The 27464-nt window shown below is 53.0% G+C and overlaps 2 protein-coding genes across 4 annotated transcripts in view; one reads left to right on the top strand and one right to left on the bottom strand.

Annotated features, from left to right (window-relative positions):
• Positions 1 to 31: 31 nt before the first annotated feature.
• Positions 32 to 16827, top strand: Chrna4 (cholinergic receptor nicotinic alpha 4 subunit). 3 transcript variants are annotated; one of them, XM_052723935.1, is made up of 6 exons: positions 32 to 319; positions 1702 to 1853; positions 5157 to 5201; positions 5278 to 5387; positions 9903 to 11277; positions 14687 to 16827. In XM_052723935.1, exons 1-6 carry the CDS (start codon positions 235 to 237, stop codon positions 14810 to 14812), a joined length of 1893 nt encoding a protein of 630 aa, XP_052579895.1. In that variant the 5' UTR covers positions 32 to 234; the 3' UTR covers positions 14813 to 16827. The 3 variants fall into 3 exon arrangements, with proteins under 3 accessions (XP_052579895.1, XP_052579896.1, XP_052579897.1); XM_052723936.1 differs by lacking the exon at positions 32 to 319 and adding an exon at positions 816 to 963; XM_052723937.1 differs by lacking the exons at positions 32 to 319; positions 1702 to 1853 and adding an exon at positions 4514 to 4623.
• Positions 16828 to 17361: 534 nt separating this feature from the next.
• Col20a1 (collagen type XX alpha 1 chain) overlaps positions 17362 to 27464 on the bottom strand; it is a 39721-nt gene continuing 29618 nt past the window's right edge. The window contains exons 27-35 of the mRNA XM_052723955.1: positions 26264 to 26359; positions 26136 to 26189; positions 25982 to 26035; positions 25528 to 25581; positions 24535 to 24606; positions 23886 to 23921; positions 23739 to 23805; positions 23495 to 23665; positions 17362 to 23097 (exon numbers count right to left, since the gene is read on the bottom strand). Coding sequence (XP_052579915.1) covers positions 23024 to 23097; positions 23495 to 23665; positions 23739 to 23805; positions 23886 to 23921; positions 24535 to 24606; positions 25528 to 25581; positions 25982 to 26035; positions 26136 to 26189; positions 26264 to 26359 — 678 coding nt within the window. The 3' untranslated portion in view covers positions 17362 to 23023. The remainder of the gene's footprint in view (positions 23098 to 23494; positions 23666 to 23738; positions 23806 to 23885; positions 23922 to 24534; positions 24607 to 25527; positions 25582 to 25981; positions 26036 to 26135; positions 26190 to 26263; positions 26360 to 27464) is intronic.

Genomic DNA, 27464 nt, shown 5'->3' with positions numbered 1-27464 from the left:
CCCCTCCTCCCCTCTCTCCGGCGGCTGGAGGCAGCAGGTCCGGGCGGGGCCGCGCCGCGGAGCCCACAACCTCTAGCTCCCGCCCCGCCGCCGCGCCCCGCGGGACGAGCTGCGGAGCCCGGCTTGGGGACCTGCGGCCGCGGCGCGGGGCATGAAGTTGGGCGCGCGCGGGTCTCGGAGCGGAGGCGCGGCACAGCCGGGAGCCGCCCGCATCTAGAGCCCACTCGGTGCGCCATGGAGCTCGGGGCCCCCCGGGCGCCGCCGCTGCCGCTGCTATTACCACTGCTGCTGCTGCTCTTAGGGGTCGGCCTCTTGCCTGGTAAGTTTAGAAACGCAGAATGGGCTTTTTTTCTCCCTGGTCCTGGCACCTGGGACTCCGGGGCCAGGGGAGAGGAGGCCCCGGACTGCGGTGCCAAGCCTCGGGTGCGCGCAACGGGATAGTCAGACTCCTCCACCCACTATAGCTCCGACGTCCTGCGGTGCTAGCTGAGCCAGTAAGGAAGGAATCAGCTGCCAAGTGCCGGGAGAAAGGGTTTGAGGGGAGGTGCGGGGGGGGGGGGGGGGTGGGCGTAGGGGGGGGGTCTGGCTGCATTTCCGAGCTGAAACCAGAACCTCCAACTAAGATAGAGGTGGAGTCCACCTGGGAGGGAGGTTCCATCCTGCCAAATTTCGCAGCAGACCGCCCCCATGTCTGCTCCTGGCTTCAAGGATATGCTTCTGCCCCTGGAGCTCCCACCTTACCTTTCTGCCCCCACCCCACCCCACCCCCGGCTTCCTCCGCCTCTTATTCTCTTAGGGGACACCTTTCACCCTAACTCATTCAGGGGCTTCCGGCAGTTATTTAATCCCTAGCCTCCCTGCTGAGCAGTGGGGCTGGGCCTTACTAGTCCAAGGTATCTGGAAGAATGAGGCTGTGGGGGGTACTCTAGGAGCCCCCTCCTGAGGAGTTCCTGTAGCTCTCAGGTAAGCAGAATCCAGCAGACAGCAGAGGCTCCCCTCCCTCTTCCCAACCCCCTCTTTGATGCAGCAACTCAGCAAATGGAGGCAGGGAGGCCCCCTAGCCACGTGGGGGGCCGATGGAGAGGACACGGATGGGCTGCTGGCTGGTGGAATGAGGGACCACCCTCTTCAGGCAGCAGTGTGGAGCTTCTCCAGGGCATCTTGTATCTGCCCTGAACACCAGGCGCTAGTGGCCCTGAGGGTCTGCATTCATCGTCAGGGTGGACACTAGAAGCCCAGGCAGCAGGGCCACTCCTGTGGGCAGTGGCTCAAGCTCCCTGCATTCACGAGGAGCAGTGCTCAGTCCTCTTTCATTCATCCCCACCACTCTCGCTGCCCACACGCACTTCTGCCCCCTCCCCATGCTGCTGTCACTTCATGTCCTTTGTCTCTGCCGGTCAGTCACTGGAGATAGGGCACTTCCATCCAAAGTGATTGTCTGCAGGGAAGCTGTATGCAGTTCAGTGTTCACTGTCCATTGCCCTGTTTTCCTGGTGAAGTACAGGAGGGCCTGACCCATTCCAGCGGCACTGGAAAGGCTTCCTTGAGGGGAGTCGGGGAAATCAAGGCAGCATGCCCAGGGGCCCTGAGGTGGAAGGTGATGTGTAAGAGGAACCTGAAGGAAAGCAGGACTGTGATGGCATGGGGCTGGAGGGGCAGCCTTTGTGTTTCCTGTCCCTAAGCCTCCTGCCTTCCCCACAGCTAGTGGTCACATAGAGACCCGGGCCCATGCAGAGGAGCGGCTCCTGAAGAGACTCTTCTCTGGTTACAACAAGTGGTCTCGGCCAGTAGCCAACATCTCAGATGTGGTCCTTGTCCGCTTCGGCCTGTCCATTGCTCAGCTCATTGATGTGGTAGGTGTGGGGATGGCCTGGTGGTGTATAGGATGATAGGGTCACCCTGAGACTCCATGTGGCTGGGTCCAACCAAGGTTGACAGGAAAATGTCATCATGAGCTTCAGCAGGTCCTCAGCACTGGGGGAGGGAGGTGGGCTCTGTGGCTCTGGACCTGTTCCATAGGAAAGCTAGTGGCGATGTTTCCTAAAGTAAGCGGGGCACCTTTTAGAGTAAAGAACACAAAAGGCTTCTGTGGGTATAGGAGGGCCAATGCCCTGCTCTTCAGCAGCTAGGCTGTGGGAACTTTGGTTGTGCCACCCTTGTGTGGGCACTGTGGTTCACTGGGGGCACATTGATCTCAGGTGGATCCCAGAGGACACGGAGTACCAACCAGTGTGGAAAATAGGGCTTGGGTGAATCGCAGTCAGAACCTGCTTACCTGGATGTGTTCATTTTCCTAGTAAGAGTCCAGGAAGTCTTCTGGGAGGACATGTGTGAGCTAGGCAGTAGCTACGCCCTGCTGCATGGTCTGGGGCCCAAGCAGTCCTGGAGGAAGCACCAGAGACAAGGTCTTGGCCCTGAGAAGTATACTATAGGAGATTGGCCTTATGTGAAATGCTGTTAGCACCCAACCTTTCTTGGCCAGGCTCAGCTGCTCCTTATGGGGTAGGACCAGGCTTTGGGGAACTCAGCCAGGGGTTGGTGTACACCTGAGTTTCAGTAACACTCAAGGTTCTGCCCTTCATGCTGGGCCTCAGCATGGGTTCTGTCCTGGCTGGAGGAATGATGTTGGGAAGGCGTAACATTACTAGTGGGCAGCCAAAGACCACCTGATTTAGTAAGCTTGGGGTCTCCATACTGGGTTTTGCTGGGTTCAGGGACAGAGCCTGGATCCGAGGAGAGAGAGCTGTCCCTGCAGAGCCTTCTAGGAGGGACAGAAAGGAGGACAGAAAGGAGACTGTGTGCCTTGCTTGAGTTCATACCCCAGCTCCAGTATCCTAAAGACCCACCCCACACTCTGCTACCAGGGGAAGTGTTGGCTCGAGGCTGGAACCAAACATGCTGTGTGATTCCCAGCCTTTCCATGTGCTTGCCTGATGTGAGCTAAAAGCAACTACATCCCAGGGATCTGGCTTGCTGGGATTGGACACTGAGAACCTTGCCAGTTGGCCCTACTCAGAGCTGGCTACTCAGACTTTCATTCTCAGGAGGGCCTAGCGTTTGACCCCCGAATGGTTCCTGCAGTGTCCCTGGGGCTGAGGGACATCAAGGACAGTGCAAGACGTACAGGCCCCTCAACCTTGCTGAGGTTTGCAAACACCATTACAAGGTGGTGGCTGGCAAAGGCAACTGCTGGCGGCAGCTCAAGGCTCTGGGTCTGCTACCACCAGGCCAGCCTAAGCCTGTCGAGCTCAGTCTCAATCTCTCTGCCTCCGGAGACACTGAGGCTCAGAGCACACCCAGCACCAAAATTTCTATAAGGGGCCTGGCCAGGCCTGACCTCTGCCCTAGATCTAGCTAAGGCCACATGTGAACATGTATACACATGCATACAGATAGCTCCTGGGCCTGGTTGGAGTGTGTCCCAAAGGTTCACCCCACACTCTACCAGGCACCTAACTCTTTGCCACACAGGGAAGTGCTGGCTCCAGGCTGGCACTGTACATGTTGGAAGTTCATGGCCACATTGTAGAAAGGTCTGCCTTGTGTCTGGCCTACTCTTCCTTCTTACACTAAGGCCTGGAATCCAGGTGTCCCATCCAAGTGCTTGGCCTGCCTGTGTCCCTTGGTGAGCTACTATATCTACCACAGATGCCCTCTCTGGGGTCTACATCCAGTAAGGGAGACTGCGTGCCTTGCTTGAGTTCATACCCCAGTGCAAGCTGCAGAGAAGACTACTGGATCCCCAGTAATTTCCTAACCCAATGCTGAGTCCTAGTGAAATGTGCTCCAGAGCTCTGTGACATCTATGGGATCCAAGGGCCCCTGGAGGGTGATGGCCACATGGGGCTGGAAGGTGAGAAGACCCAGCCCAGCCACAGCCAAGTTTGTTCTGATGACTCTGGAGGCCCTATGGGATGAAGCAAGCAGTCTTCCACCTCCAGCTTCCTTGGGTATAGGTCCAGGTCATGCAGGGATGAGGTTACTGCAGATTAGCTCATGCAGGCAACATGAGGAAGCAGCAGACTGTGCTCTGCATCCCACCTTCTCTTCAAAGTCCTTCCAGGGAGGGGGCTCACTCAGGCCACCTTCCTAGGTGACTGCACTGGAGAGGACCCAGGCCTGGGGCGTGGCATTCAGGGGGTGCAGTCTTCTCACACTTGATAGTCTATAATGATTTTTGTGGGGTAGGAGTCGTATACACATGCCCTGTTCTGGGCAAGACACTTTCTTGCTGGATGTCCTGGGATCTCCTTGGTTAGGTCCCTGGAGGAACCTGTTTGTCATGCTTAGGCTGATGATGGAAATGTTGGTCCAGATTGGGACACAAACTGCTCAGTATCAGGTGGCCTCTGATAAGGCCATGCTCTTCCACAGACTGTGGGCCTGAGGTCTCAGGCCCCTCCTGAGTGCTGAGTGGCTAGAAAGTATGGCTATGGCTGCCATGCTGTCCCCATAGACCCCTGTGCCTGCACCAGGGCTTGCTTGTTCTCCAGAAGGGTTCTGTCTGTTTTAGGAACTGACTGTTCAGAACATGGGTCTCCAACCTGCTGTTCCTCACCAAGGATGCAACAGACGGGCCCATTCCTATGGCACAGAGGGGAAATAAAGGCATAAGGAGGACAGGTAGATTGGGGCAGTAGCTGTAAGAGACCTCACAGAGTAGTCTATGGCCTAGATCTTCTCAGCCTGACTGTTGTTACATGGTAACCTTGAGGTGAAACCATCAGAATCTCTCCATGACATCCACCTTGGCCCTGGGGGATAATTTTGTCAAGATCTCCCTAACCAGTGGCTTTGATGGCCATAGGAATAGCAGCAGCATATGGATCTCATCTGCAGAAGGAGCAACGTGGGTGGACATGGCTGACAGATTTCTGGGAAGGACACTCAGCCTACAAGGAGCCTGGGGTCCATTTGGACCTGAGCTTATCCCCCATGTCTTTCTGGAAAGGTTCCAGGGTCTTTGCCTCCTAACCCTACCTGCCCTTAGGCTGCCATCCCAGGCTAGGTTGCCTTCAGGGCTGAGACACTCCTTCGCTCCTGAAGTTCGGCCCTGACTTGTCCATGCCTATGGCTAGCTATGGATAAGTAGATCTAGGCAGGAACATATCTGTTACTGAGGGGGACCTCAAGCTCCTTTCTTGCTTGTGCCCTAGGATGAGAAGAACCAGATGATGACGACAAATGTGTGGGTGAAGCAGGTGAGTGGGGAGGGCTTCCCCGCCTCTGCCCTCTGCCCCATAACTCCCTCACACATGGCTCTCCACTCCCACTCAGGAGTGGCATGACTACAAGCTACGCTGGGACCCTGGTGACTACGAGAATGTTACCTCCATCCGCATCCCCTCTGAGCTCATCTGGAGGCCTGATATCGTCCTTTATAACAAGTAAGCCCTGTGGGCCCTGGCACGTGGTGAGGTTGGATGAGGTTAGGCTCCAGCCCAGCAAGGAAGCTGCTGGGAGCAAAGAGGAGCTAGGCAAATGGAGTGGAAGTCCACCAGCACCTGGAGGTACCCACCCTGAGGTCTGGAGGTCTTCTACTTCTTCTGGTCTCCTGAGGGCAGAGAATGGGTTAGACACCCTCTCCTGGCAGTGACTGCAGGTCCCACCCAGGCAGGTTTCCTTAACCCCTGCCATGCACAAATCACAGTCTGGAAGACAAATGATGCAGGGGACTTTGGGAGTAGGCAGAGGGGTGCAGGAGAAGTGGCTGCTTCCCAAAGCCTTGTCTCTGCTCTTCTTGGTCCCACCTTCACGCTGTGCCCTGCACTGGGCATTGAGCCAGTGGGCAATCCCAGCTCTCAAACTCAGTTCACACCCTGTCTCAGCTCTGGAAGCCAAGGTCTGCATGGAGACGAATGCAGTCAGAGGTGACAAGAAGGAGGAGATGGGCATCCTCACACTTGTTTTTTCTGGAGACCCTTACAAAGAGACCTGAGCTAGGAGCAGCTGCTTTCTGAGCTGAGTCTACTCGGGGTGATGCTCTCCTCCCTCAGGGTCTGGGTGGGTAGCAGCTCCCACAGTGCTTGCAGACAAAGCAAACAGAAGCCCTTCTATCCCCTAGTCCCAGCCATCTGTCCACAGACCCCTCCAGGCCCTGGGGTAACGTGTGACCTACAAATGCTCCTATTTGATTAAGAATGATTGGGATTCTCTTTCCTCTTTCATTAAGAGGGGTACTAGCCACATCCTTTGGCTTTTAGAAAGAACTGCGGGTGTTTTCCCAAAATGTGTTATGGGTGGGCTGTGTTAAGGTTGGGCTAAGAGTAAGCATATGGCAGGGAACGTCAAGGTCCATGACTCCTGCTCTTCCCTCAGAAAGGCTGTCTGTCTTCTGTAGCTATCCAGTTGAACCTTGAGCCCTGGAAGACTTCTAGCTACTGGGCCTTTCTGGGGCCTACACTCTGCTTGTTCCACCCTTGAACCGTAGGGTCAAGTACTGAATCTACTCTGGGGAGCCCACTGGACCCATGGCAAGGAAGGACATGCATTCCCTGGGTGGTATTGGGTAGGCAGAGGAGTAGGGGGGGAGCCAATTAACAGCCCAGGACCAAGTTCCTGAGGACAGGCACTCAGAAGTCCCCACCCCTCCCAGGTCACCTTTGTCTCTCTTCTGCCTGCTAGGATACATGCAAAATGGGCTTTTCTGTGGGGCTGGGATAAGCACTTGAGATCTATCCAAACAGGACTTGGAGCTGGTGAAGGTTGAAAGGACTCTGTGCTGGCAGAGAGGAAGGCCATTTCTAGCAGCAATCAGCAGCTGCTAGCCAGATGGTTGGTCCCACTGCTGGACAGGGGGAGTCCCTACTCTTTTGTTGACTTGGGGCTCCCTCTCCTGGAAACCCAGAAGCTCAACCAGGTACAGGTCAAACAGATGGTCTCCCTTGCCTCTGAATTGCAGTCTTATTTGGTGGAGCCTCTTAGGAAGAGATAAAATCTGGGACCTACCCTCCCCCAGCTACTGGCCAGCTCATTGAGTCCAAAACTAACTTACATTGGATGGCTGTAGGACCCAAATGCTTGTACTTCCTCTGGTTTCCTGGGGGCTATAAGGTGCAGAACTGGAGACTGAGGACCCATCATCTTCACCCTGCATCAGCAGCCTTGGCAGTGAAATGCCGACAGCTTATTTGAGGAACCTGCTGTCCCGGTGCATGGCTGGGCTGCCAGTGGTCCCTGGGACAGCATTATCCGTTGGGCATTCTGACTACCTTACTCTTGGCACTATGAGAAGAGCAAAGCATCCGGAACTACTACTCAGAGTGCTGAGCCCTGTGGACTCTGCTGTCAACTGGGGCTTTATGGGAGTATCATATGGAAGCAGAACCAGAATTTGAGGGAGATGAGCTGCACTGCCACCCTCAGAGACCTCCTTCCTCAGAGAGTGCACTTGAGACCTGTCTGCAAACACAAGCACAGCAGCAGCCTCACAGGGATCCATCCACATAGGTCTAGGTGCTCTGAAAATCTCATGGGGGCCCGGGTCAGACTGGGGAGAGCAAGAGTGGTGAGCAGTACAGCTGGAGGCAGATGGAGCCAAAACAGCCTGAGCTAGGACTGCTGAGTCCCCAGTTTGTCTGAAGGGTGGGAAACCTAGACCCAGTAGCCTAGGCTGCAGATGGGAGCCACTAATTCAAGTGAGCCCTGAGGGCCCCTGTCTGCCAGCTGGTTGCAGCTTCTCCTGCCTGCCCTGCAGAGTGTTTGCAAAGCAGAGGATCCACTCACTTGCTGTGGGGGAATTTTAATTTGTGCCTGGAGTGTTGAGGCTTTGATTTTTGGAGAGATGGGACTGAGAGGAGGGAACAAACCCAAGCCTGATTCCACACAGCCCGAAATGTGCCGCAAGATCCACCCCCGTGTACCCGGAGGGAACCTCAGCTTCTGTAGAAGCCAGGCTGTGCACTGTGCATTGTGCAACCAGGAACCTTATTGGGGTGCATGTAGCAAGCAGCTTTTCTAGCCTTTTCCACATGCAGCACATCTGTGCAGGAGAAAAACCAATGGCATTGACCCAGGATGAGTTAACATGCAGGAGGGTCCAGGGTTGGCACCATCATGGGAGGCTCAGGTCTTCTGGACCTTGTGAATGGTGCTACAGGTGATTGGTTATCATAGGAAGGGCCACTAAGGGTCCCAGGTGGCCACCAGGGGCCCTGGTCAGGACCTGAGAAGCTGATCAGGGGAGCAGGGCCAGTTGGCTGATGAAATTCTGGGGACCTAGATTTCTCTGTCTAAGAACCAATGAGCTGAGCCTGTGAATGGAGGTGGGAGAAGGAAGGGTCAGAGGGGTCTGGGCACTTGGGAAAACAGAAGGTTCTGGAGCCTGTGACTCAGGGCTACACTGTTTTATGAGTGATGAGACCAAAGTGATGCCTGCTGGTGCCATTAGTGAGGGGTTTAATCAGGCTTCAGAGAGCTCATTAACTATAAATCGAGGTTTCCCATCGGTGTTTCTGAGCTGAAGCTGGCAGGGTTTGCCCGAAAGTGTTGGTGCGTTGCTGCTGGGTCTGACAGTCTGTGAATGCTAATCTGGGGCCAGAGTGAATGGTCTGGTCCAAGGCCTAAAGAGTGGCACACGGCCACTCGGGTTTCACGGGGCAAATAGGAAATATGAGCAGTTCTGGGGAGGGTTGTGGAAGTAAGCAGGGTGAGAAAGGCTTCATGGAGTCTGCTTCCCAGTGTCATCAAATTCCAATAATGGGTAAAACAAGGCATGGCATCACTGTTTGTGAAGCCCAGAGGTCAAGGCTGGAACTCTGATCTAGAGGAGGGGCTTGAAGGACAGCAGGCCCATGTTCCACTGCCCAACCTGGCAAACAGCCCTCAAGGTAGAGAGAAAGAGTCAGGATGCCAACAGTCAGACACTGGAGCCTGAATGAGGGAGGTCGCTGGAGTCCTCGTCCAGCCTGTGTGCCATGGCCTATAGAGAGGTAGCCTCCAAATTCTTGGGGCAAGTAGAAAAGAAGACATCTTCCCAGTCTCCAGTGGCAGAAGGTCAGAACTGATCCATTCTGAGTGAGCGCCCAGTCCAGGGGGAATTCAGAGGGGTATTTGTCCTGGGAGGTACCTTGGGCAGCTCTGCACTGTCATTTTCATATCCAGGATCCTGCATATGGATGAGATGGGTAGAGAGGTCCACTAGCCTCCAGCAAGATTATCCTTTCACCAGTGACCTATGAGAAGCTGCTTGGTGTAAGACCTCCTTTTTCATGGATGATGAAGAAATCCTGCTTGTCCCACCCCTGTGCTCCTGGGCCTAGCAGGCACCCAGTCTGGATCAGGCCTGGGGACCCACTTGCCCTGTCCTTGTGGACACATACTCCATACACAATGGGCTTGGTATGGTCCTGCAGGGACCTCTGGGATATCAATAGCACACTGCAGGACCCAGCTGTTAGCTCCTGAACTGAAGAAGACAGGCACCTGCACCTTCCCTCAGTGCATGAGATGCTCAGGTGGTAACCAGTGGAAGCCAAAGAGAAACTCCCATAGTGTCTCAATCTACAAAGACACAGAGGTGACCCAGGCCCCTCGGCATGGAGGAGGTACAAATGCAAATTCACGGGGCAGTAGGAGCTTAGGAGAGAAGCCGGAGTCTGGGCCCACCCTGTGTCCCTCTTAATAGTAATGGATAAGAGCTGTAGCACTAACTCGGCTCACTGGTGCGGGCACCATTCACTCGGTGTTCTCTGGACCACGTGCCACCTTGACTCAAGCGTGATAAGCTGGAGCACACAGGTGAGTGATGGCCCAGAGCACATGACCACTACCCATAATCCTGCACTCTGCTTGTGGCTGGTGGGGGTTGTTGGTCAGGCTGTGAGCCTTTCCCTGCAAGAATGTTCATGGGTGTGGTGTAGGGGTGGGCAGACCTCACTGCTCTCTCTCTCTCTCTCTGACAGTGCAGATGGGGACTTTGCAGTCACCCACCTGACCAAAGCCCACCTGTTCTATGATGGGCGGGTACAGTGGACACCCCCAGCCATCTATAAGAGCTCCTGCAGCATTGATGTCACCTTCTTCCCCTTCGACCAGCAGAACTGTACTATGAAGTTTGGGTCCTGGACCTATGACAAGGCCAAGATCGACTTAGTGAGCATGCATAGCCGTGTGGACCAGCTGGACTTCTGGGAAAGTGGAGAGTGGGTCATTGTAGATGCTGTGGGCACCTACAACACCAGGAAGTATGAATGCTGTGCTGAGATCTACCCTGACATCACCTACGCCTTCATCATCCGCCGGCTGCCACTGTTCTACACCATCAACCTCATCATCCCGTGCCTGCTCATCTCCTGTCTCACCGTGCTGGTCTTCTACTTGCCCTCTGAGTGTGGTGAGAAGGTCACACTGTGCATCTCGGTGCTGCTCTCACTCACGGTCTTCCTTCTGCTCATCACCGAGATCATCCCATCCACCTCTCTGGTTATCCCACTCATCGGCGAGTATCTGCTCTTCACAATGATCTTTGTCACTCTCTCCATTGTCATCACGGTCTTTGTGCTCAATGTCCACCACCGCTCACCACGCACACATACCATGCCTGCCTGGGTGCGCAGAGTCTTCCTGGATATCGTGCCTCGCCTCCTCTTCATGAAGCGCCCATCTGTGGTCAAAGACAACTGCCGGAGACTTATTGAGTCCATGCACAAGATGGCCAATGCTCCTCGTTTCTGGCCAGAGCCTGAGGGCGAGCCTGGCATCTTGAGTGACATCCGAAACCAAGGCCTGTCACCCTCCCCGTCTTTCCACAACCCTCTGGACACACCAGTCGAGGCCCAGCCTACATGCAAGTCACCTCCCCACAAGGCCCCTGATTTGAAGACATCAGAGGTTGAGAAGACCAGTCCTTGTCCATCACCTGGCCCCTGTCACCCACCCAACAGCACTAGGGTCCCAATGCTTGTCAAAGCCAGGTCCCTGAGTGTCCAGCATGTGTCCAGCTCCCAAGAAGTAGCAGAGGGTGGCATCCGCTGCCGGTCTCGGAGTATCCAGTACTGTGTTTCCCGGGATGGAGCTGTCTCCCTGGCTGACAGCCAGCCAACTGGCTCCCCAGCCTCCCTGAAGGCCTGTCCATCTCAGCTTCCGCTGTCAGACCAGGCCTCTCCATGCAAATGCACGTGCAAGGAACCATCGCCTGTGTCTCCAGTCACTGTGCTCAAGGCCCGAGGCACCAAAGCACCCACTCAGCACCTGCCCCTGTCGCCAGCCCTGACACGGGCAGTAGAGGGTGTCCAGTACATTGCAGACCACCTCAAGGCAGAAGACACAGATTTCTCGGTAAGTCCTTGCCAGTGGCTATGCATGGGAGGTGTCCCTGGCCCAGATAAGATGAAATGTCTGGTGTTTCCCATACATGGTCCAGAAACCAAGGCCCCAGACAAAAGCTGCACAGCTTGAGGGTGCAGAGTCTCTGCCTAGCATCCTTTACGGGTCCCTAGGGCAAGCCGGGGTTAAGCTTGGTCGTTGGTGGGGAGTAAACTGAGGTGCTGCCACCTCATTCAGGTTCCAGGACTTAGCAGCCCTGGCAAGCATCGGGCTGAGAGGCTGTTTCTAACACTGTCATTCCAACACTTGCAAGGTCTTCCTTTGAAGTCTTCAGACTGTTGCTGGCTCCTTGGAACTCTTGCCCAGCCATGCCTGAGTGACAGGCAAGGTCCCACATTGGCTGTCCTCAAAATTCTATGGGACTGCTGCTGCTGTTGCTGGCCTGTAACCCCAAGAACAGGTCTCCCTTGAGCTTCTACCTGGTGAAAGGTGGTCCTTTGAACCCTAGGCATAGAGGGGGTGTAGAGAAGAGAATGGGGCTGCCAGGAGCTGCACCCTACTCCCACCCTATCCGTCCTTTGGAGGGGTGTGGGATGAGGACGTATACTACCACACTTCATGACCCTCGGGAACCTGGAGACACAGATGGCTGGTGCTCAGCCAGCCTACCCCCGTGTGTTCTTTATGCTCTAAGCTTTGACTCTACAGAGGCCTGAAAAGAATGATCATGTCCCTCTATAGGTGTTGGTCTCCTGACCCAAGTGCTCCTGCACTTTTCACAGAGTGCAGCTCTGGTGAGCAGTTGGGCTGGGCAGTGGTGCCAGCTCTGTCTGACCTTGCCACCAGGGCATTGTGGGTTCATCTTCCCTTTCACATTTATCTGTCTGAAACACATAAGGGTCTCCAGGACTGGGGTCTGGGCTGAGATGCAGGACTTCTGGTGCTAGGAAAGTTGCTTCCCAAATCTGACTCTGCCTATGAGAATCAGAGTCTCAGTCAGAGGTCGGGTGAAGAGGTCATCAGGGGAAGTCCTGTCCTAGTCGACCTTTGTCTCTGCTGTGTCTGCTGAAATGTCTGTGGCATCTGTCCTTTACATTGACCTTGCCCTGAGCTGGCATTTGCCACTGTCCCTCCTGGACGTTGGTTTTGCTGGCTTTCTTCTCATCTTCCTACCCAGCCTGGGGCTTGCCTGTTGTCTACTTCCAGATGTCTGTGGTTTGTCTTCTAGAGCTGCTAAGCCCTGGAAAGAAAGAGGGCTGGTGCCCTACATCCCAGGAGTGGGTCTCTGCCCCAGAGTCACCCCACCGAGTCTCAGGGACTTATGAAGCCATTCTGGAGTCTCTGGAACATTCTGGACCTTAGAGACCTGTCTGCAGGGAAATTTTGGTTCTGGGGCTATGTCTTGTTGCTGCTCTGGGATGGAGAAAGAGATCTAGGGATGAACTGGAGTGAGGCCACTGAGGGAGGATGGATGTGGCAAGTTTAATTGAAATCCTCCTGAAACCAGTGCCATCCCAGCACAGTCCTGTAGCTGGAGCTCGTGACCTCTCCCATCTCCACTGGCCTGCTGCAGCTGCCTGACCTGGTTCTGGGCCTGGGAAGCTTGCTGACTTAATAGGAACAGGACAGCAGGGCTTTGGTCATGGCTGTGGTGTTCATTTTTGGAGATTTGGTCCCAGGCACAGGAAGGGGCAGAGGGACACCAAGCAGCTATTTACTCTGAGGAGCCCTTGAGGGCCTTTTTATTTAGCAAAGATCTATTTGTTCTGAAGCTTTCTAAGTGAACATGGCTACTTACTTTTGGCTTAAACCATCAGGACACCTGTGATTGCTTTGAAAACTCGGGGTGGAGTCCCTTGAAACTGGGGCAGCCGCATGCACTCTTCCCCCAGCCCAGGCTTGCCAGGCCAAGTGTTCCTCAGTTGACTTGAGGTCTGCTTACCATGGCTTACTCCCTGCTGCTCACATGTGCACAGACTGTCCCAGTGCAGCTCTGATCAAGCCTCGGGGTTATTACAGACCCTTCTAGCCTGGTGACGAAGTCACAGGACAGTGGTGCAACAGCCACCCTGCCTGAAGTACAAGACCAGAGCTGCATGCTGAACTGTCTTCAATGCAATGCTAATTCCCAGGCCTAGTTAGACCCAGGCATCAATCCCCTGAGTTTTTGCTTCTGGAAACAACTTGAAGTGCCTGGCTACCTTGCATCAGCCCCTGGCAGAAAGAGTTCACGTTGTGGGATCCAGAGGAGCCGTAGACAGAGCCAGTAGTCCTTTGTACCTATGGTCACCATGTGTCATAGCATAGTCCAGTGAAGACTGAGTGGCCGCAGATGGGGGACATATGCATTGTGCTTTATGTGTGTTTGTTGCCACTGTTCACCCTCTGTCCCTGACCTCCTCCCTTCATGGGACATCTGGCATCATTGCTTCCACCCAGTGCCTGCTCAGGCTGGCTGTGCTGCACATGGACACCTGCCCATAGAGGAGGGGTATGGATAGTCAAGACCAGGCCAGGGGTAAGTGTGGACTTAGCCCTTGCTTTTGGGCACTTAGCCACTGTGGGATGGCCTTAGTGATCAATCCATTACCCAGCACTTTCTTTGCCCTTACCTTCTGGTCTAGGACACATGGCTGACATCTCTCTAGGATCCATTTTTTTAAAAGTTAGTTTAATTTTATGTTATGTGTATGGGTGTTTTGATTACATGTATGTCTGTGCACTGCATGCATACCTGGGGCCACCAGAAGAGGCTGTCAGATTCCCTGAAACTGGCATTATGGATGGTTGTGAGTCACCATATGGATGATGGGAATTGAACCCAGGACCTCTTGAAGAACAGCCAGTACTCTTTAACCACTGATCCATCTCTCCAGCCCCCACTTTTGACATTTGCATTATGGGAAGGTAGACTCAACCTCCATGTTGCTACTCAGCTTTAGCAAACTTAAGACAAGCTTCACCCTGAAGTCATGGGCCCTGTGTGTTGCCCAAAGCATGCCCAATCAGCCTCCTTTTGAGGTTAGGCAGCCTGCTCAGCAGGTAAGACCAGCTGGGGTACAACATGAACCCCAAGTCTCTTGTGGCAGTGTGAACTACCAGAAAGCTCCAGTGAGTCCAAATTCAAAGACCCCTCACATATACAGTCTTAGATGTGGGCTCCGTAGATGTCCAGCCCACCCTTTATGGTGTCTCCCTCTGCTCTATCCTGCAGCAGCTGCTCTGCCCCAGCAGATTCTCTGGCCGTAGCTGGACAGTTACAGTCTCCTTCCGCACTTATCACTGCCCACAGGGGTGTGTGCAGATGTGTATCTGATTGATGGGATATGCAGAAACTGTGACTCCTAGTTCCAGGTTCCAGAAGTTTCTCTGTCTGCCAATGGACTCTGAGAGCTAGAGTGACCCATGTCTGTGTTTGCAGGTGAAGGAAGACTGGAAGTACGTGGCCATGGTCATTGACCGAATCTTCCTCTGGATGTTCATCATTGTCTGCCTGCTGGGCACTGTGGGCCTCTTCCTGCCCCCCTGGCTGGCTGGTATGATTTAGGGACACAGCAGTGGACAGGCCTGCTTGGCCCAGCTCCCTGGTCTCTGTAGGGCTATGCTACTTGTCAGTTACCCCCATCTTCCAAACCTGCCATGAAACACCTAGGAGAGAAATGCTGCTTCTCCGGACCGAGAAGCTGGCACTGGTTCTAGTCCAGCCATGGGCCTGGTTGGAGCTAGCTGAGGGCTGGCACAGGGCAGAGTTACAGTCTGAGCCCCTGTTTAAATTTCTGTAGAGCAGGTGACAGTCACCCCCCCTGGCCTACAGACAGCACACACCCATCTGTGTCTCAGAGAATGATCCAATGTTGATCTCAGTTTTCTTGTGGGGCCACAAGAATTCATCCCTCTTCAGCAACCAGAGCCCGGGGGATTCATCAGACCTAGGAAACTCCCACTGTGCCCCTGCTGGCCATATCCCCTCCCTACCCCATGGTGTGCTCCCCTCAACCCTCCAGACTGGGCTGCTCTCTGACTTACAGGTATCAGGTTCTGTTTGGTTTAGATTGGGGTGAATTGGTAAGAAGCAGAGCACTGTGCTATGTGGACGGGCCCCACTCACAAGAGAACTAGTGCAGGCCCTCACAGCAAGACTGAAGCCCCATGGGAGCCCTGCATCCACCTCAGGGTCACAAGGGCTCTATAGTGAGTACTTCCTAGGACCAGCAACCCCAGGAGGGCAAGAGCACTGGGAGTCTCAAGGTTGTGAGGGAGCCAAATCACGTCCAGGTCCTGGGCTGTAGGTCCCCTCATGGATCTCTCTTGATACCCCTCCATGTTTCTGCTTCTCTGGGATTAAAAGACTGAAGGCAGGACTTCTCATCCTAGCCCTGTGGTGAGGCCACAGTTCCCTTGAGCACATCTTGTACGAGAGACCTGGGACTCTCTAGGCCAGCAAGAGTGATGGGAAGCTCCTACAGTGTTGTGGAATAGAGTAGATTGCCAGGAGACTTCTAAGCGAGCCAGCTCTCTAACTCTGTCTTGAGAGCCACAGACTCAGCCTGCCTTGTACCTAAGTTGTCGGGAAGACCTGAGGGGCTCCTCTTCCCTTTCCCAAGATAGCACCAGGCAACCTGGAGAATCCCCAGTGATGGGGTAGGAGAAGCACCTGCTGTGCCCACCTCTATGAGATTCCACTGGGTGGAGGGAAGAACATGGGAGACACCCAAGAAATCATCCTGTGCCGTGGTTGCCTCTCCGCTGTCCCATCAGCCAAGTGGGTTTGGCAGAGCTGGGCCCTGCACCCTCAGCCCATTGGTCCTAGGCCCTGAAGCCGAGGTCCCTGTTGGGATAGTTCTGGGGACTGAGTAAATGAAGAACTTAATGAAGTCTGGAGCCAACACACCAAGCTCCCAGTAGATACAGCTGCCAACCCATGGTACTACTTGCCCATTCCAGCTGAATGATGTCAGGACAGAGGTATGCCAAAGGGCCAGTGCTGTCTTTACCTGTACCTGCAGGAAAACCTGCATTTAAACACAGGGCAGCTGGGCATCTCAGGGTGCTGCTGGGAAAGGAACCCTGAGTTGGAGACCCCAGGACATTCGTGTGTACATGAAGGGCATGCAGAGGCCTGGGTTTGAGCCCTGGATGTTCTAGGCATCCCCTAAGGGCATCAAGGACCCCATCTGCCATGTTTCAATCTGCCCTCACATCGCTGACTGACTGGGTCACTATCCCCCACACTGGAGCCCTCGGGACATTGCAAGATAACCCTGGTGGGGAAATTCGTTCCAGAACCTGGGAGCCAAGGGGAACACAAGCCTCGGTGAGGAAGGCATCAGACACGCCTGTCAAATGTGAGCTCTACCATCACGTCACATACGTGGCCTCCAACCACAAGATTTGCAGGCAACAGTGGAGATCAGGGCAAGGTCACGGTGGCACACTGTGCGGGGCTGCTGTGCTCTTCTCTTCTGGGTCAGAAAAAGCGAGCAGCTGGATGTTCCTGACAGGCCATCCCCACTCGCACCCAGAAGCCAGAAAAGGAAAATAAAGCACCGTTCTCCCCAGGCCCTTCAGCTGTCCTTTTGTCTGCTTGTTTCCAGTGTTGATCTATGGTCAAGATGAGGTTCAGTTAGGGCAGAGTGCTTGATTTGAGGCCTTAGGCCAGTGAGCTTTAAAAGCCAAACAGCGTGGCCCCAGTCCCTCTGATTTGTAGACAGTGTCTCCCCAAAGTTCCCAGCCCTCCCATTCTCCTCCTTCCCATGGACAGCATCAACTCAAATGTGAATCCTGGAGACCAGTTGTGCTGGCTCCTGGTCATGTGTCCGGGATCCCATGGACTCTGCGATGTCTGGCTTCTTTCACTTGTGTGGCCAGGGCTCACCTGCAGTGCTGTGTGCACGAGACTCATTGCTGTTGTGTGCTTGTTGGTTCTTAGTTGCTGTTTCTGTCCGAATAAACCGAGTTGTGGTGTCTCTCCATCAGTGTGTAGCCCTGCTCTCATTCCCGAGTTCCTGCGTTCATCTCTGTGGGCACGTGTTGCCATTTCTCTTTGTGTTAATCGTGTTTCTTTGCTTTCTGTATGCTATGATGTCTTGACATGTTGGGGGCCTATCAGACGCAAGACTGCCGCTTCCATGGCTGACCAGTTTCTGGTGCTCAGCTTGCTTGGCGCCTACCCACCTACTTGGCTGATGGTACAGTAGTACCTATTCCTTACAAAACTTACACCGAGACAGCCACAAAGGCAAAGGCAACTAGAGATCCCTTTGTAGCCTAGAGTCTGAGGAGGTGTCCAGACTATCACAGGCTATTTCCTCTATGCAGTCTGAGCCGCTCACAGAAACCCCCGTGAAGATGGTGCCACTTCCTTCCCTCATCCCTTCCACCTACTGATGGACCTGGTATCCCCTATCCCCAGGCAGCTGCCTGGCATGACAACTTCTTGGTAATTGCAACTGACACCCTTCCTGTAGTGCCATCAACTACGGGAGTCTCTTGTCTCCCTGGTAAACTGAGATTTGGGCACAGAGCCTTGGCATCCATCCCCAATAGATAACTCATCCCACAGGGTGGCAGTGACCTCATTGTTGCCATAGCTCTTGGACACTCGTGCTTTTCCACTAGAAACGTCTGAGTCCAGGGCTTCATACTCTGGGCCACCTGCCACCCACACAAATTGAGATCCATCGGCACAAAGCCACTAACTGGTCCTGGAATTGCCCTGACCTTGGGGGGGGGGGGGACCTGGGAATCCCTGGTATGTGTCCACGGTGTACGCACAGGTTTTTGTTTTTGTTTTTCCCAAAAGCTACCTGAGAACACGCCTGGGCTCCTGCTGCTTGATTCCCGTTTCTTCTGTTTCAATCTGTGCCAGTTGAAGCTCCCCAGATTGATTTGCTGACCCACAGCTGGAAGCATACTGCTCAGGACACAATGCCAAGGGGAAGGGTGGGATTGTCAGGCACTGGAGTTTGTGCTGGGATTTAGATGATTCACAAACACTTTCCACTCCGATGTGCTGTTTGCTCTTTCTGTTTGCAGGTAGGAGTTTCCATTACTTTAATCCTGCCTGACATTTCTTGCTATTTGCTGACCTCCCGGGTGACACACAGATAGAATACACAATCAGCGTGCCTGCACACACTTTCTTTCTTTCTGTGATTGCCTATGCTGCCAGTACCCAGTAGTTACCACTCTCCACTGAGTGTATCCATTTCTGCATCTAGCTTGTGTGGGTTCCATCCTGTGGGCTGTACTCCTGTGCCTGGCTTCCTCTCCTTAGCCTGCTTAGGATTCATCTATTTACCATGAACAGCCAGTTCTTACGTGCTCACTGTATGGCTGCTACACCATTTATTCATTCATTCTTTTTGCAGTGGACATTTGGGTTGTCCCAGTTTGTCATTGTATAGGAAGTGCTGGTGTCGAGGGATTATGATCTGCATACTTGCTTTTCATCCCAACTTTGGGAGGTAGAGGCATGAGGGTGAGGAGTTCAAGGTCACCCTCAACTACACGTTGGGTTTGAGGGTTTGAGGTCAATCTGGGCTATGTGAGACTTTGTCTTGAATAAACCACCACCAACAACAACAAACATATCTAGGGCTGGGGAGGCTGCTCAGTGGGTAAAGTGTTTGCCACGTAACCATGAAGACCCATGTTCAGATCTCCAGCACCCATGTAAAAGCTGAGAGTGGTGGCGGCTACCTGTAAACCCGTCAGACATTTCCTGCATTCCCCTCGGGCAGGCAGGTTCCCAGGGTTTGCTGGTTAGTCAGTCTAGCCAAACGGGCAATCTGTAGTTTCAGTGAGTAACCATATCTCAAAAAATAAGGTGAGAAGCAATAGACATCAACCTCTTGTCCCCACAAGTCACAGGCACATAAACTCATGCATGCACACACACACAATAAAAGTTATAATAATTAAAAAATGTATTACATGTTTCTATTGGGAAAACACACAAGGCTAGAGTGGACTTGAACACCATTGTTGCCAGCTGGGCCTGGATAGCATCTCTAGAGCCTTCTCTTAAATAACAGAAAGCATGTTTACTCTTTTCAAATGTGCATGGGACTCTGGCCAACCCGAGCATGTGCTCCTGTCGCACTGAAAAGAAGTGTGACAAAGTTGAGGACTGTGTTAGCAGTATATTACCTGACAAGTGACGAATCAACTAGAACACCATGTCTTACGTTTCAGTGGAATTTGGAGAGTTACAGCAATTTCTGCCACCCTGGGAGATTATTGTTTAATGCGTTCTATCCCCTCCACAGAGGAAAGCCTGATCTAATCGGTCACTTTGGACACTTACTCTGCTGGTTCTTATTCTAGAAGCTGCTCCTTGCTTATAGCAAATACTTGTGCTTCAAAGCCTTTCTGTACTGATCGGAAACATCACTGCCTCCACCTCCTGACAGCACATAGAATGATCTTAGTTTAGACTGTTGCTGTGTGACTGCCCAAGGCGGAGGGAGGTTGCTGTCCCCCTGTTCACAGTTTCCCCAGTCCTTTGCAGAGGTCGCCATGGACTCCCTCCTAACAAAAGCTTCTTCCCATGAGTTTCAAAGTGGGTTTGTGTGTTACACCTGGAAGTGTTGTGGTCCTTGAAATATCCTTTGTCCTAATCCTTAATATGAAATTTGGCATTTTCCCCTCTGCTCTCCTGGAACCTCATTGCTGCCTCGGATTTTCATTGTCTGGTAGTTTGGGCTATAGGTTCTCCCCAGGAGGATTTCTTGATGAATGTTCCCAGTCTTTGCAACATGTTGTATGACATCAAGGACACATTTCACAACCCACTCGTCAGCTCTCATGCCCCGTCATCAGTCTGAGATCTTAGGCCTTTCTCTGATGCTCAAATCTTCAAAGTCTTGTCATCCCCAAATGCCAGTGCTCCGTTTATTGCTGCTTCTTCCCTCTGGGCCTCACGTGAGGCTGCTGTCACAAGCTCCCTGAATCTCTCCTGACTCCCGGACACTTCTCTCCTCTGATCCTGCAGCTTGCTGATGGTTTCAACAGCATTCTCATCTCACTGTGTCTCCTGCTGACCTGGTTTCTGTTTCTTTTTCACACACAGTCCTTCCTTCATTTATCCCTGTGATTTGGGGCTTCATGTTATTAATGTCCTTCCTTTCCTCCATGGTCCATTGTGTGTTTTAAAAAATTAATAGACCAAAGAAAACAGAAATTCCTCTTTGTCTGATATAGACTGTTTATTTGTCTCAGTGTTTTTATCCTCAGCTGTTTCCTCCTCCTTGTCAGTACACGCCTAAACCTGCATAACTGCTGTTCATGATTGGAGTGTGAGGGTTCATTTATGCACACGTATGTATGTGTCTTAGAATGTATGTGTGTACATGCAGGTCCAGGAGGGAACTACTCATTGTTTATAACAGCTTCTTTAAGACCAGTGCTGCACACATGTGCAAACACATGCATACATGCAGTGACATATGTACACACAGAGACATGCATGCACATAAACATATGCAACCATAGGCACAGGGAAACATGTATGCACACAACATTGCATAAAAACACATGTGCATATATACACAGATGTGCATGCACCCACAGATACTATACATGCACGCAGAGACAGACATGTATGCAGGCATTAATACATCCATGTACCCACACACATTGAGTTGTGGTACACTATTCCTTCAGTCAGTGTCAAACATCTCTTGTTCCTTGTTAAAATGTTTACCCTTACCCCAGTGATGTGGGTTTCCTCTTTGTTTCTGGACTTTTCTTGCTTAGCTACACAGATGGAAGTAGTGGGCCAATTACTTAATATTTGTTGAAAAAGGAAACAGAAGTCTCTGACTCAGCTGTTCAGGACTGGGAATGCAGGTGTCATGAATTCATGCCATCCCGGACCCTTGACTGGAATGGTGGGGTAAGATGGAAGGCTTGCATGATCTCTCAGGGTGGAGAGAGACCCAGAGCTGAGGTGCTGTTGAGGGACAACCTTGCTCTGAGACCCTGAAGACAAGAGGCCATAGATACCAAGTCTTCGAGTGACATCACCACACTGGGAGCCAAGCACAGAGGCTGAGGGAAGTGAAGGGAATCTGGACTTCTTGGACTGGGGACAGGGGTGGGTTTTCTCACACCCAGAAGCAAAGGGAACTGAAAGAGACAGTAGGGCTGACGTGAGAGCACTGCTCTGAGGGAGAGACACTGTCAGGAATGGAACCCTGGGAAGAACCAAGCAGATAGGACATGTAAAGGCCCAGGGGTAGCCATAGTAGACAGCCTGCCATGTTCTACAATTGGCAGGTGGTCTGGATTTTACCCCTGAAATGACAAGGAGCCCTGAGAAATGGAAGTCATAAGCAGGTTTGTGCCTTAATGGGGTGAAGATGAGCAGTGAATGAGCAGGTAGTCATTTGCTGCCTTGGGTGGAGAATGGAAAGGGGTCAGCACAGGATCCAGGCTGAGCCTTGATGAGGCCCAGAGGAAGGAGTCTGGGCTTTGAGGAGGCCCAAGAATCCTGGAGTTTTAAGTGAATAGGTAACATGAGTGGTGGGAGGCAGCTCCCAGCAGTGACCAGACACCTCACATAGGCTGATGAGCAAGCAGAGGTTTATCTGAACTTGGATGTGCTACAAAGAAGGGACTTGAGAGGCGCTGCCCTTTCCCCTCCCGACTCCTGCTGCTTCAGGGTCTTCCTCTGGTTCCCCTCGCCATCCCTCCAGGACACAGTTGTTCTTAGTGTTGAGACGAAAAATGTGGGTGATGGTGTTGGGGCAGTACAGAGTGATTTGGAGTGGCAGAGGGGAGGTCCTGGCAAGAGAGAAGGGCAGACACAGCTGGACTGCAGCCTAGGAGAGCATGGCCCAGCCTCCTGGCACCATGAGCCCAGGCTTCCCCAGAGTGACAGAACTCGAGGACTCCACACACTAGCTTTTGGTGTGACATGGGAACAGAGCAGAACTTTGGGTTGTTCTCTGGTCTCCTGAATAGGGACAAGGCTGCCATACTCACCCAGTGCTCTAGCTTGTCCATTTGGTGGCTCCCCACTCCTGCACCTCAGCACCCCTGAGCCCTTGTGCCTACGGAGTCTGCTCCCAGACACCTCCACCTCCATCGTCTACTTGAGACAATGCTGTTGTTGCACCCGTCTGAACCCATGTGAGCCCACCCGTGCCCCTTGTGCTCACTTGGCTCACCTGCACTTGTGTTCATAGAACTCACCTGTGCTTACCTGTACTCACGCCCACCTGTGTTCACTATACCCTACCCCCCCCACACGTGCAACTATAAACACCTCCTCAGGAAGATTTGTACATGGGAAGCTTGCTCAGGACATCCAGAGAAAGGAAAGAGGTCATCTGGTGCTGGATCCTGCCCACCCCCCCCACATCTCAACTCTATCACCCACACTCAGAAACCCCAAAGTACTCTGTCTGAGACCTCAGGAGCTCTCAGCTGGCCAGGTGGTCACTGGGGTGCCTTACTGAGGCCCAGTCTCTGTAATCCTGCCTTCCCTCCTCCAAGGCTCATGAGCACCCACACTCCTGCAGCTCAAACCTCTGCTCTACTCTGTGGCTCCTCCATACTTGCTGGCCCAGTGGGGGTCTGCAGGACAACCAGCTTCACAAGTGCAGATCTATCCCACTCTCATAGACAGTGCCCCTTAGATGGAGGCAGCACCATCTCCCACCCTCTCACTGTGCAGCCCAAGCAGGTATCTCCACTCCAGATGCCCCTCCTTCTTGCTCCACGGCTGGCATGGTAAGAGAAATTCACCTGTTCACTCCAGGGGTTCTGGGGTCTGCCCCTCCTGCAGTCCAGGGCTGCCCATGTGGCTGATAGCTGCAGGCTCACCTGAGAGGAAGGGGGGACATTGCAGGACCAGGAAATGTAGCAGCTTCAGCTTCCTGTTCTGTGCCCTGTCTGTCCAGGGGGAGGCTGGGTCCTCTCAGGGGAAGCATGAGGCTCAGCCCTTGGCCAAAGACTGAGCCTCATGACAGCAGCACATCATGTCTTTGAGACCCAAGCAAGTACCTTAGTGGGGACTTTACTCCTAAATGAGGCAGGAGGGTCACCTGTGGGTACCCCAGGCTGTTCCTGGTTCATTAAGACATCTTTGGGGTAAAGGGACTGATAAGGAGGAAACACACACATACAGGCACACACACAAAAGTATATACACCCATGTGTGTGCAAAGAACTAACCACTGTCTACTTCTAGAATCCTTCCTAAGAGCAGGAAGCCTTGTACCTTGGTCCTCAGGATGGTGGGCATGTCCCCCGTCTCCAGGAAGTAGAGCCTTATTATGTGATCCAGGCGACTCTATAGATCCAGGTTTGCCTGGCTGTGCTGTCTCCACCATGAAGGGCATTGGGGGCCGGGCATTCTCATTGAGGAAGGGATTCAGCTTCAGCACATGTGCTGAAGAAGAAGACATCAGCTGGGCCCAGCCTTGCCGGTAAGGATGAGGCAGGGCGGGGTGGGCTTCACTCACTCTGCATGGCTGACTCGCAGGCCTGGCTCACCAGCTGGAAGATGGTGGCAAGGGACTGTGGCTCTCCCTGGAAGGAGGACATGGCTTTGGGACCCATGGCAGGTGCCACTAGGGAGTCCCAGTCTCCAGATGACAGCCATCACCCACCTTCTCTCCTCGTTCACCCTTGGACCCTGGTAGACCCTGTAGCAGGGGTACAGGGAAAAAGCCGTCAGCACAGACAAGGAGCTGCAGACATGGCAGCATGCGGCAGGCTTGACTCCGCACAGGCCACTGTGGTGCCAAAGCCCAACCACTACCAGGGTCCAGGAATGTTTGCCCTCAGCTCCAGCCCACAGCGAGCACGTGAAGCTGGACATCCACAGCAGGAACAGTCCCAAGTGGAGCTGGGAGCGACCTGCAAAGAACCTATCCCCAGCTGTACATTTTGTGCTGGGGAGTGTGGGCAGAGGTCCCAAACAGCTGAAACGCTGCCTTGAGAACAGACCCTCCCTTGACCCAGAGGCCGGCCTGAGCCAAGAACTCCTACTCATTGTCCTGCTTCTTCCTCTATGTTACGCTATGGAGCCCACTTAAGGGGCCCTGAGCTGCTGAAACCCTACTCCTCTTGGTTGAAGGCTAAGGTGGCCACCGAGGGAGCTGGATCCCCAAAAGTCAACTGCTGCCTCCTTCCAATTGTCCTCATGAAGCCATGAGCAGCTCTGACCAGGCCAATCTTCAGTTAGGGCACCCCTGAACCTGTGCTCACACCAACACTGTCGCTTGGCTGCCTTGCTGGGAGGTAGGGGGTACTTACTGTTGGCCCCACAGCCCCTGGGGGTCCTCGCTCCCCATTGGTGCCCCTGGCCCCTGCCAAACCATGGAACCCCTGCAAAAAAAAATGCAGATATCAGGGTTTGAGCCCCAAGGAGTCTTCCCTTCCCCAGACTTGGCTTGATATCCAGGGTCCCATTGCCCCACAAGGTTAACCCTAGCTGCTCTCAGGCCTTGCTCTCCTCCCCAGTATGCTCCAGGTCCTGTTCCCAAACCAGTGTCTATAACAGACCATTAATTTTCATCCAGCACCCAGGGCAGACCCTACCTATGCTCAGTACTCCATACAGGCACTCCACTCTTCACTCAGTATCCAGGATAGACTACCCACCCCTTACCCAGTTGTCCATCCATGTTTATTCTGCACTGAAATGCTCCCTGATAGGCTCTGGGTGCTCTGGCAGAAACACAGTGGACTTCCCCCAACCCCAGAGAGTAGTCCTTGCAGCATATCCATGGATACGTTTCAGCTTCTGGCCTGAGGTACCCTCTCAAAGGTTCACTGGGTACAGAGCTCAGAGTAAAGAACCCTGGGATTGAAGAAGGAAAGTCTTCTCAAGGTAAGGAAGCTCCAGCTTTTCTGCAGGGTCACAGGGCTGCCTTTGATGTCCCAGCTGCTGGGAAGTCTGACAGTAGGAGCAGCATCACGTCCTCATAGTAGTCTAGCCACCTACTCTACCAGGCCCAGTCAGTCCTGGTACTCCTGCCCTGTAGAGTTAGGATATAGGTATGATTGGGCCTGTACAGGGCTTATTTCCATAGGAACCTGATCCAGGCGCAAGGGCCTTTTCTGGGGTAGAGTTGGAGTGCTCCCAGGTACAGACATTCAGATGCCATCAGAGCCCTGTGGAAGGCTGCAGCAGGAACAAGTCCCTCCTCCAAAGTGGTCTGGACAGTGGCAGGTGATGTTCAGTGCCTTTCTCCCAAACTAGCTTTTCAGCTCCAGGGAGCCTTGGGGATTCTGGGCAGAGCCTACCCTGGGGCCAGGTGGTCCAGGCAGGCCAGCAGGTCCCTCCAGTCCCCTCATTCCCTAATGGGCAGAGGAGGAGAAAACTGAGATGGGGGCTTATATCAGTCCTTGCTTTTTACAGTGCCCACCCACAGCCCCTGATATATTCTTCTCATTGGCATTTCTCTCCTACCAACTTGATGCCCTTTGGGTCCAGGCCCTAAGAAGGTGGGATATACAATTGCCCAGCTTTGATTAGAGGAGCTGTCTCCCTTCACCCCACCCCAGGGTGGCACCATTTATCCTTAGTGTGGGCTGAGATGGCTTTCTTCCTAGCCAGGCCTTAGGGAGTAGGGAAAAATGAAGCCTCAGGTGGAAGAGGAAGCCTCCCCACTTCCTCACTCCCCAGAGCCTCTGTCTCCAAGACTCTACCTGGGCCCACTCTCTCCCACTCATCACCTCCTAGGCCTGGAGACAGTACCTTTGGTCCTTGTAGGCCAGTTTTCCCGGGGATGCCTTGCTGGCCAGAGAGGCCCTGGGAAGGAAGAGGAATGGTCCACCAGGCAGAGGCCAACATCACATGCAGAGGAGGGTCCTACCCATATCCTTTCTCTGCCACCACCCTGACCCATTACCTGCAAACCTGGGAGTCCATGGTCTCCTTTCTCTCCTTTGACTCCTGGGGGACCCTGGAGGGGAAGATGGGCTGAGAGGCAGGGAAGAGAGACAAAGCAGAAGAAGATGGGTACAGAGCAGCACCTACCATAGGTCCCTGGACTGTGCGGCCCTGGGTCCCTGGTGACCCTTGCTGACCTCCAGGGCCTTCAGGTCCTGTCTGTCCAGGTGGCCCTGGCTCTCCCTGGAGACACAAGAAGCATTGTAAGGACTGAGAAGGCCTATCCCCTGTCCCTTCCTGTTCTCTACCTGCCCTCAGCACTATCCACCATGCTGTCGTTTCCCTACTAGGCCACAAGCACCTTCACTGGAGAACAAAGGTTCCCTTATGCCTACCCTGAGTGGGTCCTGAGGGGACCCTGTCTGTAGGGCACCACCAGCCCATGGTCATTTATCCAGAGCCACAAACAAGCCAAAATGGCATTGGGATTTGAAGCTAGTTCTTCTATCCCATCCCAGTTTTCCTATTCTGCTCTGGTTCCAAAGGGGCCAGAGGAGACATGCACAGAAACCACCAAGGGGAGAGAAGGAACTCAGTGGGCTGATAATGGGGACAAAGGGTATCTCCTTAAGCTACGATCCCCAAACACCGAACTCGGTTCTCACTAGATATCCAAGCTCTAAGGGACAGGTGACACCAGAGATATTTAAACTGAGATTAGGGGGAACACTTCCAAACTGGTTTTTTTTTTTAATTAAGCAAATCAGTGTTCCAAACAAGATGCAGCAAACTGCTCAGTCTTATTAATGCACAACTATAAATAAAATACCACCATGCAGAGCACTGCCACATACTAAACAGTGATGAGGACCATCACCATGATGGCTTCTTAATGATGCAAGAGTACTTAGCATGTGGGGAAACAGCAAATTAATAGGAAGGAGCTTCAAGAAGAAAATTGCTTGATCATGTCTATAACCACTGAAATAAATGATACATTTTATTTAATGTCTGTTTGATTTGTTTTTTCAAATTTCAAATAAATTAAGATTAAAGGAATTTTGTTATCCCATGAAAATGAATATCTGTTTCAGTGTCTGAATCAGCACTGCATTTAATGAATTACTATTAAGCCAAGACATCTGTATCACCACATGACACCATTTGACCAACACCACCAGGCAAGAAGAAAAAAAAAAAACAGAATTATAAACATTGGGCAGAAGAAGGAAAAGTAACTATGCAGGTGATCTCATGTGAGCCTGAAAAACAGGGATATAAGTAAAATACACCACAAATAAGACAAGTGGGAAACCCTCGGGAAAGAGCCTGTACATACACCACAAGA

The sequence above is a fragment of the Peromyscus californicus genome, unplaced genomic scaffold, assembly GCF_007827085.1.
Source record: "Peromyscus californicus insignis strain IS unplaced genomic scaffold, ASM782708v3 Scaffold_7__1_contigs__length_154581171, whole genome shotgun sequence".
Lineage (NCBI taxonomy): Eukaryota > Metazoa > Chordata > Mammalia > Rodentia > Cricetidae > Peromyscus > Peromyscus californicus.
Note: the sequence above shows the minus strand (reverse complement) of the source record. Positions and strands in the feature narration are given on the sequence as shown.